Raw genomic sequence first — 20,378 nt, forward strand, 5'->3', positions numbered from 1 at the left:
ATCACTTGTGTTCTATATGTTGTTCCCCTTGCATTCTGTAGGCAAAAGTAAGAGATCTTTAAATCTCTGCTTGGTTCTTTTCTGAAAAGCCCATACTCAGCAGTACTGCCAAGGTCAGAAATGCTTCGAGTCCTGCTGTGTGATACCCAGCACATGCAGAGTGGAGAAAACTACAAAGAGGAGAGATGAGACTGCCAGAGTAAGAGTAGACAGAAATGGGTGAAAAGGGTCAAAGTCAAATCACTAGGCTTTTTCTTAATATTGCCCTACAAGCTTGAGAGAAGCCATATTTCCTGATACAGAGGTCTGAAATGTCAAGTGGAAGAAACTTCCACTACTCTTCACCAAGCCTAACAATTTCCTGAACTCCCTGAGCATTCACACCCACACAGAGGATGCCAGTGTGATTCTGCCCTGTGTCCCATTATTATCACAGAAACCCACTTTAATTGGGATTGATGCCACACTAAAACCAGGCTGAAATTTTACAAATTACAAATTAAGAAAGTTTTAGAGAAAAATGCCCAATTTGTTGAATAACAGAAATTTTGTTCCAAACATCTTGGGTTTCAAAACTTTCTCCAAATCTGAGCCAAAGTCCTAAGGCTGTATCCCTGGGGAGCAGGAGCAGTGTGGCAGTCTGCTTGGCAGGACTCCCACGTTTAGCTTGGAGGCAGCCAGCTATGCCAGAGGTTTCAGGCAGTCTGCCACTGAGTCTGGAAGTTGAAAGCCTGGCGTGCTCCATCAGCACTCACAGGGCTCCCAGGCACTAGATGTGGAACAAAGAGGGAGCCTGGAGGACCTCGTTTGGCTCCCAGAAGCTGTGGCTCCTGGGCAGCCCTGTTGAGAATCCGAGGAAGCAGACATTTGTGTCAGCTTTGAGATTGCCTGTATGGAACCCAAATGAATGTCAGATTCATTTCACAGCTAAGTGTAAGACTGCACAGAAAATATGTATAGAAATTTTAGGTTTGTCTTGAGATGAAACTTAGATTTGGAAAACTTCCCTAAGTTTAAAAACCCAGCTGTAGGCCCAGTGCTCCTACCAGTGTGGGCCTATGCTTGAAGGTCTCCAAACCCCACCAACCTGAACCAGTATTGTTTCATATTATAATAATGTTTAACCACCAGTGCATTGAACCAAGCAATATAGACAGTAATGTTTAAACTAGAAGTAATCAAATCATAGCTATTTTGTTTGTCTGTCCATGCCAGTTCTGTTCAAACAAATAACAGCTATTTGTAAAACAGCTTTTGATGACTCCTTGAATTAACTTCCACCATTTGTGTATAAATCCACTTGAGTGCAATTGTTTCTTCTTCAGCCTGTAGACAAACTCCCATCGGGGAGCTCTTTACCCCACAAGGATGAGTGTGTACCTACAGGTGTGTGCACAAAATGTTCAGTGCACCCCAGTGGAGGCCTGGGACCTTGTAGAAGTTGGGACAGATCTTTAATACCAAAAATTGTCTTCTACCTTCCACACGTCCTGCCATAAATAGAGCAGAATCTTTACTGACAGTTATTTAAGGGTCTGCAAATTGGAAAATACTGAAAAACTCTGTGAGGAATATCCATTGATGCTCCCAGGAGCTAACAATACTGGTTTTTCTGATGATATTTGTTGTCTTCTGTTACCACATTTCTGTTTCTCTCCAGATATTGTAATTCAGAGTGATTGTTTTGTCAAGTTTCTTGACAGCATCAAAAAACATCCCCTTTTAATTTTCTTTCCTTTTTCTGCATCGCTCTTTTTCTGTACCATCTGCTGGAGAATTTCTGCCTGTCATGTATCACTAACCACTGTTTTTCTCCATTACGAAAATCTTTGTAGTCTCATGGTGCCCTTGATTTAAATACTCTCGGTGACTTAGTCACGGCTTCCTCTTGGTTTTTTAGCTTATTCTGTTTTATTTATTCTGAAAGAATACTGGCAGTAAAAGACAGGCAGACATGCTTGCTCTCAGTTTGGATAAAAACTCATTGCTTTTAGATATCTTACAGATGCTCCCTTAGCTGGAGAAGTCTGAAATTATTAGTAAATTATCAACAGAACACAGCTTTTAAGTATGTAGAGTATTAACCATTACCCACAAGAAAGACAGAAAAGAGGCAGTTAAAGGCTGCTGGGTAGATTGAGGAATGCCAAGCTGCTTCACCAGGGAGAGTAAGGGAGCATGTCTAACTTCACCTAGAAAAATTAAAAGCCTCAGCTCCATCATCCTTTCCATTCACCATAAATGCATACTGCTAATAAAAAAAGCAGTCCAGCTGTCGTTCCCATGACACCGTGATTGTTATTCCCATCCCTCCCTCTGCACCAATTTTAGTACTCTTGAGGCTACAAGGTGAACTGCATCTGTTTGAAAATTAACCAGTTTTGCAAGGTCAGTTTCCAGCCAGAGCAGATCACCAGGCCAGTTCATGGTGTGGCTGCTCATACCTGTACTTGGGGTTGCCGTGGTGGGTCGTGGCACAGGGACTGCACCGTTTCTGATGGAACACTCAGAAAAGATGTATCTGAAAATAACAGGAGCTTGAGGTGTCCTCTAGCAGAGGGCAGAAGCAGTGGAAGGAGATGTGGAGCTCAAAGTCCCCCAAAGCACTGAGGGTCAGTGTGATCTTTCCTCCCTTTCCCACTCTTTGTCTGCCTCAGCTTTTTGGAATATAAATTTCTAATGTGTTTTCTGCAGTGCCTGGTAGAATGGAGCCCCAGGCCCTTTGGCAGTGGTGGCATACTGTAGAAGATGCAGGGATGGGCAGCTAAAATGAAGAGGGTTACAGGAATAAAAAATCGTACACTTAGGAGAGGGGGTGGCTGAGGGGCAGCATGATCAAAGTTTACAAAATTATCAAGGCCTAAGATACACTAAATGCAGAACTGTTGCTCCTGAAATCCCTTGATAGCAGAACTAGGGACCACTCACTGAAACTGGTGAAACATCAGATAAAAGCACAGATGAAAGAAAATTCTTCTCTGTGTAGTGGCTACCCAACTTCTCAAACTCATACCATAGGAAGCTGTGGAGACAGACAGCATCAACAGGCTCAGAAGGGGATTAGAGAAATCCATGAAAAGGTCCACAAGCAAACATTGAAGGAAACAGGAGGGATGAGCCCCTTCATATTTCTGTACAACACTTGGGGATGATACTATGGGAAAGGACTGCAGAAAGCAACCAAGCTTGCATTTTCTCCTTAAATAGCATCCTTTACTGACATTTTTTACTGCCATTCTTGGAGAAGGATTACTGCATGAAGCAGTGGTCTGGGAACATCTTAGTTTCCCTTAAAAAAATATTGAAGCTTTTTATAAATATATGTTGGCTTATAAATGTTGCCTTAGGTATTCCACAAGTTCTACTGCTGATTAAACACAAAGTAATAATTAGATTAAACTCCCAGTAAAGGAAGGAATATTTTATCCCATTCTGTTTTCTTTTTGTACTTAGACTGAGCATCTAACACTCACTTACTATTAAGCCAGAAAACCACACTTAGATGTATCTACAGCTTCCTTAGTTAATTTGGGACATCCTTAATTTGTTTTGTGTTCAGTATAAATTGCTTTGAATCTTTGAATGTCTGTTTTTGCCTGTCACAGTCATTTTTCACCTTGACATACTCAGGTGCTGCTCCCCTGGTGTGCACTGAGCAGGTGCTGCCTACTGACCCTCATGGAGGGACAATCCCAGTGGCTCCAGTGGCTCCAGAGCAAACCTTCAGGAGCTCCAGCACCTCCATGCAGCAGACGTGCTAAACTGGCCTGGTTCCACATCAGTGTTGTCTTTAGAGTGTGCTGATCATTTTCTCCAGTTTATCGGATTAAACAAGATTACAGGGATGCACTGGAGACATGGAAACAACAAGCTACTCACTATATATTGTTCTGTTAATGATCCACTTTTGGAAATGGCACTTTTTCATTTATGTTTCTCTCATATTTCATTTAGATCTTTCCACTGGTTAAATTTCTTTCTGCTGGCATCCAGGTAGTTAAAATACTGTGATAAGATCTATAGTTTCTTACATCATATATTCATTTACCAACTGAGTACATCGGGAAGAATAAAACAAAAAAAAATTATTGTGAGGCTTCTCGTTGAGGTGGATTATCTGAGTGAATGAATCTTCTATTCTCTTACCATCTGTATTTAAAATAGATGTAGCATAATCTTCCACACTAGGTAGATAATCAGAACAGTTAGTCTGACACACCTTCCATTCAATGGGCATCTGTGCCTCTGATTTTGTAAGTTCTTTACAGTTTTTTGGGAATTTGAAATCACCACAATTCAGTAGCTTATTGCTGGTTAAGCACTGAATAGATAAAAATGCAATATTTAATAGCCTGCCTCAGTCAGAGAGTTAATTATTTTCAGTACATTATTCCCAATGACATTCGTGTTCTTTAGTAATTTCACAATTTGATTTCTGTTTGTAAGAATACATGTCCAAAAAAAACCTTAGGAGAAAGCAGAAACGTGCCATAGGAAATTATTCGTAGCATTTAAAGTTCAAGCACATGGTAATTTCTACACTTGTAGACAATTTTTGTCAAGAAAACAGATTTCCAACACTTCTGGTTTCAAATGATTTTTTAAGTGATGATTTAATGGAATTTGGCCATGTTTGCATTGCACCAGGTAAATCCTCTAATTCAGTATAACCCAGGCAATTCTTCAGATGGTATCTCTTAATTCAACAACAAAAAAGAGTTTCCTGATTGACTGAGCAGGCTCGTGGACAAAGGTGGATCCCCATGTGTAGATGTGTGAGTCCCCACATGCACACACCACATGAGACCCAGTCACACACCACTGAGCACTGGCTGTGTTTTCACATCCCATCCCTAACTGCAGTGCACATACAGGATTTCACACACTGTGAACAATTCCACAGACCACTGCCAACTGTGAGGTGTCAGACAGATCAGTTCCCTACGTAAGCATCAGGCTGAAACATAGCTAATCCAAAATGAGGGTAAGTGATTTTGGTATAGAGTCATCTGTCATGAATTCACTGTTCAATTCTATTCCAGCAGAGCATTTTTTTTGGATGGTGGTCACTTAAACTATAAAATTTAAATCTGTATTCTAATATTCATGTCGTCTGCCCTTTAAAAATTCTTGGCTATTTGAAACCAGGAGCTGGAACAGGTCAGCTTTGGCAGGAGTAAAGAACAGAACAAACAAAGGTGTTTTCATTCAGCTCTCTGTTGGCCTTTCTTAAAAATGGTGCATTGTGGGCTGGGATCTATATAAACAAAAACCAGTGACTTCAATCTCTGTCCCTCGACAACCTGTCTCTGCTTTATTTTTAATGGCAATAGTGTGAAACATCTGTAATTAGTAAAGGATTATTGTATACAAACCTTGTAAAGCTCCTTCAACACCCCTGCTCAGCACTTACCAATCATCATCTATTGCCTGTTACAGAAACACTGTAGATACCAGCAAAGGAATGGTTTGCAGTTCATACACAGTGTAAGTCAGAATAAACTGTCTTTTAAAACTGACATACTATTGCTCTTACTTGTTTTTAAGGAGGAATTATATCTTTCTTCTCACAGTTCTCTTTTTCCCCTACTGCTGGATACTCTCCAAAATGGCATAATTCCTTGGGTCTAGAGGTTGTCTGATCAGAGAACAAAAAGTTCTGCACGTTGGAGTACAGAATAAGAACAATGGCTTGAGGCCACATTTGACTAGCCAGGCACATTTTTTATTCATTTTTTCTTATTATTTTATATTTATTTATTTTTGTTGAAGCTAATAGAGAGTAGCTCTCCAGTTTTTTGATGGTATAGAGGTAATTATGCTTCGATTCTTTCCATGTGCAAGGTTCTTCTCTGGCCAATGGAAGCTTGAATCTCCACAGCACTGTGAAAAGGAAACTTGATGGAGAGAAAGATTATGTCTTCGATAAGAGACTGAGATACAGCGTGCGACAAAATGAAAGTAACTGCCGCTTCAGGGACATTGTGGTCCGGAAAGAAGATGGTTTCACACATATTTTGCTGTCAAGTCAGACTTCAGAGAACAATGCACTGACCCCAGAGGTAAGTGTTTAGCCCTAAAAGCCAAAGAGAGCCATCCTAATGTGTGGGTTGTCTTGCAAACACTGCACTCGAATTCAGTTTTATGGTTTTTTTCCCCTAATTGATGAACTTAGAAAAGAAATAAGGAGTACAGACATATCTAACTTTTTCACACTTGGGATTCCTATCCAAAAGAATGCAATGGAAATTAAATTTTAATTCACATGTCTGAAAAAAAAATAAAAGTAATGAAAGGAATGGCAGAATCAGTATTTCCAGCATGGAATTGTGTGAAGCAGCTTTTCACACATTGAAGTTACTGATATTTACTATCCTTAGGAGAAATCTGGTCTCTTTCCTTTTACTAATTTAAATTGTGCTCTAGTTGAATGCAGTGAATTTCAGTCTATATCCTGAGACAGCTGTTTTAAGTTCTATCTTGATCCCTAATTACTTTTTCTCTGAATCACTGTATGAGTCCTTATTTATGAAATCTTAACCAATTAGGGGCTCTATCCTCATCTGAATTGCATAAAGTCATACAACTTATAAAAGATATAAATGAATTCTCTTGTTCCAAACATTATACACACAATGGCAGACTCAGACTTGCAGCTTGTATTACCCCAGTACACACATGGATTACTGGAAGGGCAGAGGAGCTTTTCCTTCCATTCCCTGTGGCTGCAATGCCCTGATACACCATTCCCATGTCAGAAGAAAAGGGGTGTCCATAAGTGCTTGCATCAGGATGGATATCCTGGAGAGAAGAGAGCACACCTGAGCCCTGTTCCACACCAGCAGTAGTGGCCTGGTGGACAGGGAGGGAACACCAGGAGCTACTCCCCAGCACCAGCCTGGCCTGCCTGAGCATCCTGCAGGCAGAGTTCCTCCAAGGGCTGCCCTCACTGGGGAGATCTCAGCCTTTTGTGCCCCCAGACACTCCAGCACAGCTCTGTCCAACACAGCAACTTCAAGATAAGAGTGTATGAAATACCAGTTTGAGCACCACCTGAGGGAAGAATAGACTGTAGCTTTGAGTAATCATTTAATTCAATAAGAAAATTAATGACTTTGAAGTTAATTACTTAAAACAGGCAGGTATGATGAGTCCCCTTCCCAAATGCACACATACACATGGGCAGTAATACATGGAGTGATATTAAATGGCTAAAACTAATGGTACATAACATTTATCCCTCCTAGTTTTTAAACTATCTAATATTTAGAAGGACTAGCTTGATAATTATCACAGAACACCAAACACTTTTAACACTAATTCCTTAAAATGCATTAGATTGCATCAAATCCATCACACCATCTCTGTCTTAATTACCACTAATTGTCACTGCAGGTAATTTAAATGAAGGAGCTCAAGGGCTTGAAAAAATATGAAATCATGGACTTGATGTGTTCAGTCAGAACAGACATACCTTTACATGGCTGGCTGTGCTGTTCCACATCAGCAGTATTCAGATGCTCTAACCAGGAGATTAATTCAGACTCTCTGGATCTGCCAAACCAATCCATTTCATCCTTTGAAAGTTTTCAATATGCCAGGAACCCACCTCTGTGGAAGAAGAAATGATAAGCGTGTAATAGTCCTGTCCCTGCATCACCAGCGTAGACTATTCCTAGAACCTTTATTGAAGCTCACTTGAAAACCGGGAAATACATTTTAGAAAAGCACTTTACTGACCAGGTTGGTGAGGAATTAATCAGGTATTGAGTTCTCCACATGGAGATTGTCTGTTTAAAGCTCATCCAGGCCAAGAACAGTCGCAGGCTCTTGCCCTTGGAAGACTCATGGCTGTAAACATGAAACAGCTTCTTTGGCCTCAGTCCAGGCTGCTGCCCATGATCATTCACACCACAAAATCCAGCACCTCCAGGACTGGCAGTATCACATTCTTGCTGGCAATTACAGCAAAAACCCCAGGAACTGAAAGGAGGAATGTGTTGAATGACTTGTCCCTGCAGTTTGTCACCCATAGCCATAGGTGAGACAGACTGACAAAGTGTTTTAGGGAGGTTTAGAGCATTTTCAGTTTTGATGTCTTTTATCCCCAGTGAATACAAAGTACAAACACACAATTTCTACAAAATGAAGGAAGTGTGTTTCATTTTGTGTAAAGAAATGCTAACTTCAAGCTTTATTAGACATTCAGTAAATTATGTTTGCCAAACAGCAAATGAATCATTTATTCAGAGCAGGTCTATTTGATGTGCTTAAATAGTGGCCTGGTTATACCCAGCCATCTGTGTTAAAGAAAAAAAAGATGTGCACTGGAAACAAGCATTTTAAACTTAAGTTCATACAAAATCCCTCTTACTCCTCAACAGTTCTGCTTCCCTTTGTGCTTTATAGGAATCTTCAGATGAAATGTAATAGTTATGTTCAACCATTGGCCCCTGCTATTTATTCCAATTTAATTTAAATAGCAAAGAACTTATTTATACCAAAAAAACAAAAAAAAGTCTAGAGAAGTTTACCAGAGTCTAGAGACTCCTCATCCTATGTTGTTGGTAACCCCATTTGTGCAGGTGATTTTATCATGAAATGTGCCAATGCTCTTTCCAGCAGCCTTTGCTCTGATTGAAGTTGGCTCAGTGCCTTTTCAGTAATTGAGTTTTTTCTACAAAAATGTTCAGGGCACTATAGAAATTCTTTCTTATTTTTTACAAGATCTTATAAAACTTCCAAGACAGTGTCATGAAACAGCACAGCTTTTTCTTATTTCTTATTTGCCACTTTTAAGATTTATTTTTTAAATACATTTGTGAAATATTTTATTATTAATTCCATTAGGGCATTTTTTCCTGTGGGACTTTTGCTACTCCTGAAGCTCCTTCTCCAGTGATGCTGCTGCTGTTTTAACTCAGCACATCTCCAGGATACAAATTCTGTTTCAGACTAAATGGACCCATCTGCTCTTCTCATTTAACACTATTAACAGAGCTAGAAGTTAATATTCCCCTGAATTAAAAGCAAAACATTTCTAAACAGCTTCCATCGAAGAGTGACAGAACTACCTCAAGTACCTTCTCATATAGAAGAATCAGTTTCAAATTTCAAATGTGAATAACAGTTTAAAGTTCTGCCAGGTGCGTTTTGGAGCACTGGTTTGCCTTCATTTTTCCTAAGCTGGAAATAATATAAAAGAGGCAGGTACAAATTTACTGTTCTCTGTAGTTCTGTTCTCTACAAAAAAGTAAATTGTGGATTTGGGCCATGCTTATGGCTACAGCTTGAGCTGTTCCCAACTCCTTTAGGTGCAGACAGAAAGGACTTGGAATCAGTAACACAAAGTTTATTTATGTAAAAAGGCTCAAGTGGGGAAGAGCTTCTAAGAACAATGGAACAGCTTTAAAATTTGGGTTTACGGTAATATTTACAGAAAAATTTCCTTTTAGAATATCACAGTCCTCAGAGATTCAGAGAAGTTAACTTTTTTAACTAGTGCTTCTATTTATATGAACAACAGACTTCTATTCAAGATACTTTGTGTAATGATGGTGATAAATTCCCAGCTTTTTTATTTTCCCAGAATGTAAGCAAGATGGAAAGCAAAGGGCACCAAATGCCTTTGGAAATTTCCAGCAAAAGGCATTAAAATAAACTCTTAGAAGTTTAATGAAGTTTTTAACTGGTTCATGTTTATTTTGAAATATAAGATGTCCTGTTCAAAAACTGACAGGATTAAAAATATAAGCAACTTCTGCGGAGGTGATAATTTTATTATATATTTGTGTTTCAATAAATTTGTGTTTTCAATAAAAAATAAAACAGTAAGTGAAGCACTAGGTCTGGTCTAAATTTACAATCCAGTCAACTATCATAACCTAAATAACTGGCCCATACTGTTCTGTAAATACTTCCTTGGAAATTTTCATCAAATGCATTCAAATAGAAATACTGTCCCCACAACTGAAAATTACCTAAAAGGCCATGAAAAAGCTAATTAATAAAAGCACGGATCTGGAGAACATTGCTTAGGAGCTCTGGAAATAGTAGTATTAGATCTGGTCCACTAGAGAAAATAAAATTTAATTGGACAAATGCGTAGAGCAAGATGGGGAAAGGTTTAAGGGCTTTGGAAGAAAGAAAGAGAATATGGAATCTGACAAAGAAATGTAACTAAAGACAGGTTGTATCTTTGTACTTGAGGACTGAATTCACCACCCCATTAAACAGAAATTTGTCCTTAAAAACAGAGAGCAGTTCTGAACTAAAATTATGTTTACTTTACAGTACTACAGTTCAATAAACAGTTCTACAACCCTGCAGACAAACCAGCTCTTTTATAATTATTTTCCTGTTTGTAGCTTCCCTGTAATCATAGAAATAGCTGGAGAGAAATGCCCATCCCCAGATAACCCACAGGGAAAGCCAAGGCTCCAGAGGCAGTGGTGAGCAGCAGTTGCTGTAACCAGGCTGAGTGACAAAGGGACCTGGGGAATTTTGGACTGCACCAGCAAAGGAACCATGGCAAGGTTCCTGACCAAGGGAGTGAGCATTGACTTGGCTGGCATTGCAGGACCCAGTGAGCCTCCAGGCATCTTTGGATGATAATGACAAACTTAAGGCTCTTTAGAAAAAAAACATACTTTTTGGAGCCTGAAAATGCTGATACATAATGGTTTCCTGATTTCTTTTGATAGAAACAAGTGGAGCAGGGGAACTACATTTCCTCTCCTGCTCAAAAATAGTAACCAAAGCCTTCCCACTTTTAACCATATCTGAGGAATAAGTTCCTAATAACAGACTCAATGTCATCCTCTCCAGAACACTGAAGAAGCAGCAGTGGCAGAATATTGGTTTTTCTTACAAGAAATGTAACCTCTGCTCAAAAATTTGGATGGGTTTTAGGTGGCTTTAGTCATCCAGATCAGTGAGGGGCAAGATACAAAAGAGGCAGGTTTGTAACAGTAATGATGTGTGTGAAGGAGAGCACTGGGAATAGCAAAGAGGTGGCACAGAGGCAAATACCATTGGAGGAAGGGGAATAATAAAGAAACTTGCTGAATGGGTATCGTGGCATCATACTTAATACAGCATCCCTCACTGGATCAAAAAATGTTTAACTGGTATTCCCTAATACTATTTATACAGTCACCCTAAGAAAGAGCAGATTGTGACATCTTCTACAGTGAATTAAGAGGACAACATTGCATTCATATGGAACTAGGAAAACCAAAACACATATCTTTTTATTTTAATATCTACCACATTCTAAAGTTTCTCTTTTAACTCTGAACAGAGGTTTTAGGGGTTTTCCCCCTTTGTTTCCCCATTTTATGTGCAGTGTTGCTGTGTTTCCCCCAGCTGAGGGCTGAGACAGCCTCTGAGACTCTCAGAATAAACAGTGCTACTAAAATTGCTGATGACATTTTTGTACCTGCATAAGAATTTCAAATACACTTCCAAATTCTGCAGCTTTTAATTACTTCACTTCCACCCACTGTCACACACTCAGTATTACAGGCATTCTGAAGTGCTCTTGTGGAAGTGAAGCATCTAAAAGTTCACCACCTGCTCTCTCATGCCCAGTCCCAGCAGCCAGTAATTCTCATCTTTACACAAACCTATAGGGAAAGCAGCACAATCCATAGGATTTCTATTAAAAATCTACCTAGGAGGTGGCATCAATTAAACTTCACTGTTTAGGGACACTTCTTAAACAAGGAACTTTAGTGATCTAAAGAAGCTTTGGTAACAGAAAGTAGTGAACAGAAATAATCACGGGCTAAAAATCCTGGGTTTCTCTCACATGGAAGCTCTATTTAAATCCCCAGCCACATTTAGCTCTCTCTTACCTAAATGTACACCAACAGCAAATCTTTCCATGCAAAAGATAAAAATTTGAGAGGGCAGGATCATGTCTACAGGAAGTACTTTGACATATGGGTATGATTAAGGATAGGAGGTGTCACACTAGATGAAATCAGGGCCATTGCAGTGAGGAGCACATTTATAGAGGAGAGGGGGCTGAAATGAGTTACAGCTCCAAAACCACGCCCAGCTGTGACCAAACAAGTTACCCATCAGAAGTTTATTAAATAATACTTCCTTTTAAAAATCATTAGGAACCAATTCTCTGCTCAGGTGAAAGGCCATTTTCCTACAATACCAGCAGCTCAATTCTATATAGATTTTGATTAGGTTTGATTTATGGTGCAATTAATAGCTTCATCCAGTTGTACAAGAAAGTAAAAATGTCTCTTTTTCAAGGGACTTTGATGATTTAACTTTTGTAAACTGTAAAAATGTCAGTCACCACAGAAAAATGAATAATATATTTGTCATATTGATGTATATGATGTCCTCTTGTCCCGCTTTGCTCTGGTTGAAGTCATACAAACCAAAGTAGTTGAAGAACTGAAAACTGGGTTTTGCAAATTTTTCTTTCAAGCTGTTGAGGTTAATAATAGGTTTTTGCTGTGATAAACATGTTCCCGAGGATACAGTGATGTACACAATGAAAATAAAAAAGTGAATTTGAAACTATTAAATTGCAATCAAATAGCATAAGCTGGGTAGAATTTCCCATACAACAAAGAACTGCCCAAGTCCCAAAACCTCTTTGAATTAGTAAAACATCAACAAAGCACTGCCAAATATAAAATACTTTGCAAACTCTCAGTGTTATCATTCTCATGATTCTAATATCATTCTATATTAAAATTATATATATAATTGATGTAATTATTAATAGTGCCCAAAATTTAAGTCTCTCAAATTCGATAAGGTTTGTAAAAGTAGGGAAATGATATTGCCACGGCATGCATGTCGAATTGTTTACTTTTCTTTATCCACAGATCATGAAGGAAGTTCGGAGAGCATTGTGCAATGCATCAGCTGATGACAGTAAACTCTTACTTCTCAGCGCAGTGGGAAGTGTATTCTGTAGTGGCCTAGATTACTCATATTTAATTGGCAGGTTATCCAATGACAGAAGAAAGGAAAGCACTAGGATTGCAGAAGCTATAAGGTGACCCAAGCTTACCTATGATCTCTAAATTATGAAATGCAGTGTGTGATTATAAAGATATTTATCAGGTCCAAAAATGTTGTATATTTAAATGTTGATTGCATTCTAATTTAGTCCTGCAAATTTGTTTAGTAAAAAGAAACTTGGACCTTTCCATATTAGAAAAGAAAGCACATTTATTCCAGTGCTAATACCCATAGGGATTTATTTTATTTTAATTCTCTGTATTTAATATTTGAAATCATTCCTCTAAATTCAAATACAACTTCCTTGTTGTTTTTCCAAATTCAGTATTGCTTCATGTTCTTAAGTGGCTCCTGAAAGGCAGATCTTTGACTTGTTTTAATGTTCATCATTTTAATGAATTTCAGTCCAAATGGGAATCCATGGCTTACTCATATTCTGTTGAAATAGCAGTCTGCCACTGTATTTCAGAACCTTACTAGAAGGGTCTCCACTCTTCTTCTTCAATTTAAATTACTTAATATATATGTAAATGTAGTTTTATTTTTGTAACTAAAATGTGACTTTCCTTACATATATATATATATCACATCACCTTAATAGAATTCCAGGGTTTATGACATGCAGTCTGCAAATCAATCTGCACAACACATCACCAAATATTCCATTATCCACAAGGTAGATTTTCCAGTATAAATCAACATTATTCCAGTCTGTACCAGGAGACGATTTGGTGCCTTTTTTTCTCCCATTTCCTACAAATAAATATTCTTCTAAGAGCTTTAAAACTTCATGCAACAATTCTATGAAAGAATATTAAAGAATTTTTTTACAAGATATCTCTACTTGGGATTTAATAGTATAACATAAGGTCAGGTTTAGGTATTTCACAAAATGTATTAACCACCAATTATCTTGGTTACAACTACTGCAGATCAGTTTGGATTCCGGGTTAAAAACTTTTGAAATTCTCAAAGTAGCAATTATTTGGAAGACTTTAAAAGATGCTTCTTAAATGTAGTAAGTTACAAACTCTTTATAAGACCCTAACTATGCTTGGATATCTTGGGGTGATATTTTTTAAAAGAGAAACCCTTTGAAGGACACAGACTAAGTTTATTTTTTAAATGTGAGGGGTTTTTAACAATGTGGAACCAAAAAAAAAATTAGGGAAGAAAATCACTATTCATGTTTGAAAATACAGGCACACTCACCACCCACCAAAAGATACAAATTTGGTATTACTCTTGCAAAAACTGTGCAGTTAGATGTTGTTATATACGTTTACATTCATTTGCACACATCTAATATTCAGGTATACTTATCAATCCAACATTTAAATAAGTATAAGCCAGACTGTTATACTCTGTTTTTCCAACCTTGGACACACAGAACACTCTTGAAATACTGGTACAATGTACTGCTCCTTGTCAGGAACGTCGGTTTCAGGCCCACTGAAAATAGATTTTTATTGTACTTCTGGAAACAATACCCTACGTTTTCCATTTAGCACTCTCTGTGCTTTCTGTGAACAAAGGACTCAGCTCATGGAAAATAAACTGTAATAAGAGAAGAAAAAATGTTTGTATGTCCTAAAATACATCCACGGATCTCTGCCTCCACTGCTTTACATGAAGTTAGGCTTGTATCAAAGTGAAATTGAAATCTTGGTTACCATGTGTTTCCACTTTCCAAAGAGTGGCTCTCCTACACCAGTCACGAGTTACAAATGAGTTTCAATCCCTGTCAAGTCTCCTCTCCCATTAATGGTTCATTCACTGGTGCCATGTTCTCAGCCACGGTGTTGTGGGACCTCAGCCACAAGATTCTGGGTGTGCTCAGAAGAAAACAGACAAGGACAAAGTTACTTGCTCAGCTTCTTTACAGCCCTGGATGTACCTACAAGCCGTGACCAGCAGCAAGAGCTTGAAACAGTGCAGAGGTGTCTGAGCATCCCAGCGTGTATTCATTCGATGGTCAGCCTCCCAGATAGGCTCTAGCAAATCCAGAAATCTTCTGCAGGAATATCTTTTTCCTATGTTTGAGCATCTGGATCTACTGTGCAACAACAGCTGTAATCTGAAATCCTTCTCAAAGACTGCTTTGAATTGAAACAAGGATCTTGTAGCCAGGAACTCACTGTGTGAACTTACGGTTTGGAGACAAGGAAATGTGCCAGGTTCAGGGTACAGAGATGGCCCACTGAAACAACACACCAAACAGGAAACAAATAAATGGAGTGCTGGTCACTGCAGCTTCTGGAGACCAAAGGCAGGCATTTGTTCCCCTCATCATCTCCCGGTATTGTAGCCTTCCACGCCATCCTACAGGTAGCATGTTCCACACCCATCCATTTTACCGTCCTCTGTGCTCCCCATTCTTCCCTCGTGACAGAGGCTTGCTGTGCCTTCTCAATGTTATATTCCACTCTCCAGGTCCTCCCTTCCTTGCTCACTCATATGAAGATTTCCTTCAACCCTTCTCCTCCATTAATGTGTTCTGCTGTGTACTTCCTCCACATTATCTGTTTCCTCTCCATATCCCTAATTGCCTTTCCATATTCACTTCCAGTCCCGTTTATCACCATGATTCCTGCTTTTCTCCACAACCTTGGTTTTATCTGCCTCCACACGGTCCTCAGATTTACTGCCACCATTTATTCTTAGTTTTCTTTTTTTTTACCTATCATTCATCTCATCCCTATTCCCAACTGTAGTCCTGTCTGGAAGGCTTACGTAATTACTGAGGTTCTCAAAACTCTGGAATTAATGAGGTGCAGTGATCCACAGTCACTACACAGTCGTATACAACCAAAGAAATAATGAGATGAGGGAACAGCATTGTTTCTGCAACAAAACAAATCACAACTCTCCTTAATCCTGCTGTCTTCTTTCTTCAAGACAGAAATGGTCTTGAACAGACAAAAACAAGATTCCTTATTTCACTCTCTTTATCTTGACAGTGTTCCTCACATCATCTCCCAGTATTGTAGCCTTCCACTCCACTTACTAAATTTAAATTTTATGAAACTTAAAGGTTTACAACTGTGAACAGAGCTGCATCAATTCTCTATTTTCCCATGGTCGAAAATTAACTCCTTACTAGAGGACTTGAAAACCAGAATGTATTAATTGAAAATTTAGTGCTGGGTCATCTCAGACTCTTTGTCCTCATTTAAAATACAGCCAATGCCCCTGCACTTCAGCCCAGTTGCTACATGGGGTCTCTAACCTGCCAGGGCCACCTGTGCTCAGGTACAGAGGTCTGGATCCTTTTGACCTCAGTGGGAGAGCAGCAACTCATCAAAGGGCACATTTGACAAAAATGTTCTTTCCCAAAATCTGTCAGCCAATCTGCACTCTGGATCTAATAAATACCCAGTGCAGGGACAGAATCTCCTCTTTTGCTTGGGATTTGATTTATCCATGTATTTTTTTCTAAAGTAACTGAGCATCTCGTTTGCTTCCATATACCTGCTGTGCACTGAGCTGCTGGAGCCCATAATTTGCCCACAATTACAGTCTTGCTTTTTCCTAATTGGTGTAAAGACTGTTCCATTCAACAGATACCTTTCCACAGTTGCTGGTAGGTAACTTACTTAAAAGACCTCCTCATTGCACAGAATTTAACATGTTCTAGTTCGTTCATCCAGATGAATCCAATGACATTTAACTTGCCTGTTATTTCTCATCACATTACTGGGGTAGTCAGGCAAAGGCATCTGCTTTGTAATGGCTTTGCTGAAGACTTTTGCAATGAAGACCCAGCTGAAGATCACTCACTGTTCAAACATTTCTCTCTCTGACTCCCCTTTGCATGTCTTGTTCTTTCTGTTGGTGTGCCACAAACATTGACAATCTCCCAATCCACTGATGGGACTTGCAATAACCTTTTACAGAGGATCTTAAGAGAACTTTTCAAAAAAAATATTCAGACTATAATATTTCAGCAGCAGCCAAACCAGGTCCATCCCAGCCATTGTGGAGCAAACCAAGAAGTGCTGTGTGTACAAACTCAGGAGTTACTGGTCCAGAAGTAAAACTAAACCCAACCAAACCTTTCTGCAAAAAGTACAACACTGAGTGCAATCCACTTAATCAGGCCATATACAACATACACAAAACTATGCAATAGCCCATGTACTCAGAAAGATTCAATAACTAAAAATAAGCAAACTTTTCCATACGCAAACTAGAAAGTATCTTGCAGTTCTGACCTCATAAAACTGGGCATTTGTTGTATTCTTCTCTGGTTCTAATTTGTTTTCAGATTTAATACTTTAAACTAAGGTATTTATGTGTTACTTTTGTATTCAAGATCTTTCTTTTATTTTTTTATTTTAGGGATTTTGTAAAAGCTTTTATTCAATTTAAGAAGCCAATTGTGGTTGCTATCAACGGCCCTGCTCTGGGGTTAGGAGCTTCTATTTTACCACTCTGTGATATCGTTTGGGCAAGTGAGAAGGCTTGGTTTCAGACACCATATGCAACAATCCGACTCACTCCAGCTGGCTGCTCATCATACACATTCCCACAAATTCTGGGTGTTGCACTGGTAAGGTTTTCCACCTCAAATTGCTGAAGAAACTTTCATAAATTCCTGATCTTCTTTCTCTCTTTAAAAAGTAAATATTTTCTTAATTGTCCAATTAACAATTCCATTGTTAATGGAAATTAAATCTGTGAAAAGTTCATCAAATCACTATGAACTTCTTATCACAAAATAACCTCAGAATTCAATATACAACATCCACTGTACACAAGAAAGATTGAAAAAGCTGAGATTGTCAACATCATGGTAGCAAAGTGAAGAAATACATTAGCAGACTAATCTTGCAGAGTAGTTGTCTGAATTATGTCAGGAGTGGGCAGTAATACAGCCAGATACAGCTCTCTCCTCTTTAAAGATAATCCACAATGATTCCAGTAAGACTGCTTAGCTTTTACCAGTATAATAAATCAGAATTTGCCCCACAAATATTTCCTACTGGGTTCCATGACTCTCAACATAGTATCACTGACAGTTACTCTTGTAAGATCAGCAATAGAGATTCACCATGCATGCCAGCACATTTCTCTTAAATTAAACCCATGCTGTGCTCTGGCCACCTGCACAATCCTTAAATAGCTACTGAAACTCCTTTTGAAGTATTCTGCAGTATGGAAAGATACAGAAGAACATTTGTAATTTAATCGTAAAAATAGCAGGCAAGTATGAGAAAAATTTTAAAAGAATTATAACCCAGGATTACCAGAATCTTTTGGTTTCACAGGCAAATGAAATGTTGTTCTGTGGGAGAAAGCTGACAGCACAGGAAGCCTGCAGCAGAGGACTGGTGTCACAAGTATTTTGGCCAACGACATTTAGTCAAGAAGTGATGCTACGAGTGAAAGAAATGGCATCCTGCAGTGCAGTGGTAAGAAATGAAACTCCCTCATTAAATGACATTTCTCAGAGGTAGGGTGTGCTCCCAAGGCTCATCACATGTGAGACCTCAGTTTCCACAAGCATACCTGTGAAAGAAAGGCTGACATCATAAAACCTGGATAGGGATCAGTGAGCTCGTGGAGTTTCTCATTTTCCAGGGATTTGGCAGGGGGGAGGGGGATTTATTTGCATTTATTTGTTTGAAAGGGGATTTTAGCACAGGTTTCCTTCATGAAGGTGTAACAGCCTGAAACTCTACAACTGTACTGGGAAACCTCTGTAAGAAACTTGATTTGCCTTTCACTTTGTCCTGGCCTGCCATTTTTCAGCTCAATCTGCCTTCTTTCTGCACCTGCACAGTTCCTGGTGCTGCAGAATGTTCTACACAACACCCCAGAAGGGTAGGATAGTGCCAGCTAAGCCCTGCTGTGAAGGAGAGGTGAGCTCCAGATGAGGGATTTGAGCACAGTCTGGTCACAGTGTATTATAACTTTCCTTTTGTGTACACAAAAGTTCAAAGAAAATCCTTCCCTGTCTTTACTTCCTAAGGGTTTTTCCCTCCAGGCCAATTCTCGGCATATCCTTATTTAAAAAACATGCAGTGAAGAAAGTGATACTGGGTGCAATAAAGCTGCAGTAATTAAAGTGAAAATTGTTATAGTTTCGTACTATATTTCCTATGCCTGAAACTGTCTGAGCATCCCTCAGTTTCATTTAAAAGATCTGCTGTAAAAGGAGGTAGAGACACAAGAGATTTTTAATTAAACAAAGTGTAGATTAGATCTCACAGTAGACATGGAGAATGAAACTCTCTGGAAATGTAGCAGAATTTTATTTGATAATACTGATATAATGTGCATTATTTGAGGGGAAAACCTCTGGGCTTTACTATGAATTTTTCCTTCCCTCACTGCTATATTGCAATGAAATTTTTTCAAACCCCTTAGGAAGACCGGTGCTGACTTGTGGACAAAGATAAACCTTCAAAGACTTTTTCACAGACCACAAAAAATACACAGGCCCCTCGATTAGCTATTAGCACCATTTACTTGAGTTAAAGACAAATACTACTTTGCAATAGCAGTGTTGAAACCCACAACACGCAGGAACTGGGCTTAACATGGAGGTGTTGACAAGGCTGAGTGAAGAGAATGCACCACCCTTCCCACGGAACACTGTGTTAGTTACATTAAATCTCCTGTCCTCAGAAAATCAGTAATGTAGGAATTAATATTTGGTTTGTTTGACCAGTTGAGTTCCATGTCAGATACATACTGGTGGTATATATTTAAAAATAATTTTAAAGGAATCTATCTCAATGTACTAAAAAATGGGTCTAGGAAAAAGGAACTGAACTATGGGAACAACCATGGACCTGCAGTTTGTGCCTTTCAGAACTTGGAACAATTACTAAGAGCTTGAGGTTGGGCTTTCTATTGCAAAGATCTCGGGTGATTTCTTGTATCTGCCAAGTAAATCTAACTCCAGAACACAGTCAGAGGGTGCTTGTTTTGCTTAGCACCATTCTTTTACAAAATATTTCACTTTTATAAAAATGTAAGCAAATAAGCTTAAAAAAGGGATTTGCAGTAAAGGCCGTTTCCTAGTAATTTCTGTATTGATAAGGAAATAATACATGTGGGAAAATTGTTAAAAGATAATGGACATCCACATTTGGGTTTCCTACATGTCTAACTTTAAAGGCATCCTTCCAGAAAAGAAAGCCAGTACACTGTCCCTCACACATTTTCATTTCAATGTGAAGGAGTTCAGCTCCTTCTTGTGCTTCATGGCAGATCTTCAATAAACTAAGGTACCTTAGAATCTCTCATTCTTTTAAAAACTTGGCACTAAGAACCTCCATTCTTAAAGATGCTGACTATCAGCGAGTGGAGTTGTGGCTATAAATCAAATGTAATTTCTGTGCCCAAAGGAGTTATTTAGATTGTAAAAC

The 20,378-nt window shown here is 38.8% G+C and overlaps 1 protein-coding gene and 1 long non-coding RNA gene across 3 annotated transcripts in view; one reads left to right on the forward strand and one right to left on the reverse strand.

Annotated features, from left to right (window-relative positions):
- Positions 1 to 20,378, forward strand: part of CDYL2 (chromodomain Y like 2) — a 59,259-nt gene that overhangs the window by 34,244 nt on the left and 4,637 nt on the right. The window contains exons 3-6 of the mRNA XM_014874474.2: positions 5,845 to 6,062; positions 12,861 to 13,033; positions 17,341 to 17,551; positions 18,270 to 18,413. Coding sequence (XP_014729960.2) covers positions 5,845 to 6,062; positions 12,861 to 13,033; positions 17,341 to 17,551; positions 18,270 to 18,413 — 746 coding nt within the window. The remainder of the gene's footprint in view (positions 1 to 5,844; positions 6,063 to 12,860; positions 13,034 to 17,340; positions 17,552 to 18,269; positions 18,414 to 20,378) is intronic.
- LOC148222411 (uncharacterized) overlaps positions 6,057 to 20,378 on the reverse strand; it is a 41,310-nt gene continuing 26,988 nt past the window's right edge. For both annotated transcript variants that reach the window (XR_015806341.1, XR_015806342.1), the window contains one exon: positions 6,057 to 7,611. This is a non-coding gene — a long non-coding RNA (uncharacterized LOC148222411). The remainder of the gene's footprint in view (positions 7,612 to 20,378) is intronic.

This window comes from Sturnus vulgaris, chromosome 12 (genome assembly GCF_052056855.1).
Source record: "Sturnus vulgaris isolate bStuVul1 chromosome 12, bStuVul1.hap1, whole genome shotgun sequence".
Classification (NCBI taxonomy): domain Eukaryota; kingdom Metazoa; phylum Chordata; class Aves; order Passeriformes; family Sturnidae; genus Sturnus; species Sturnus vulgaris.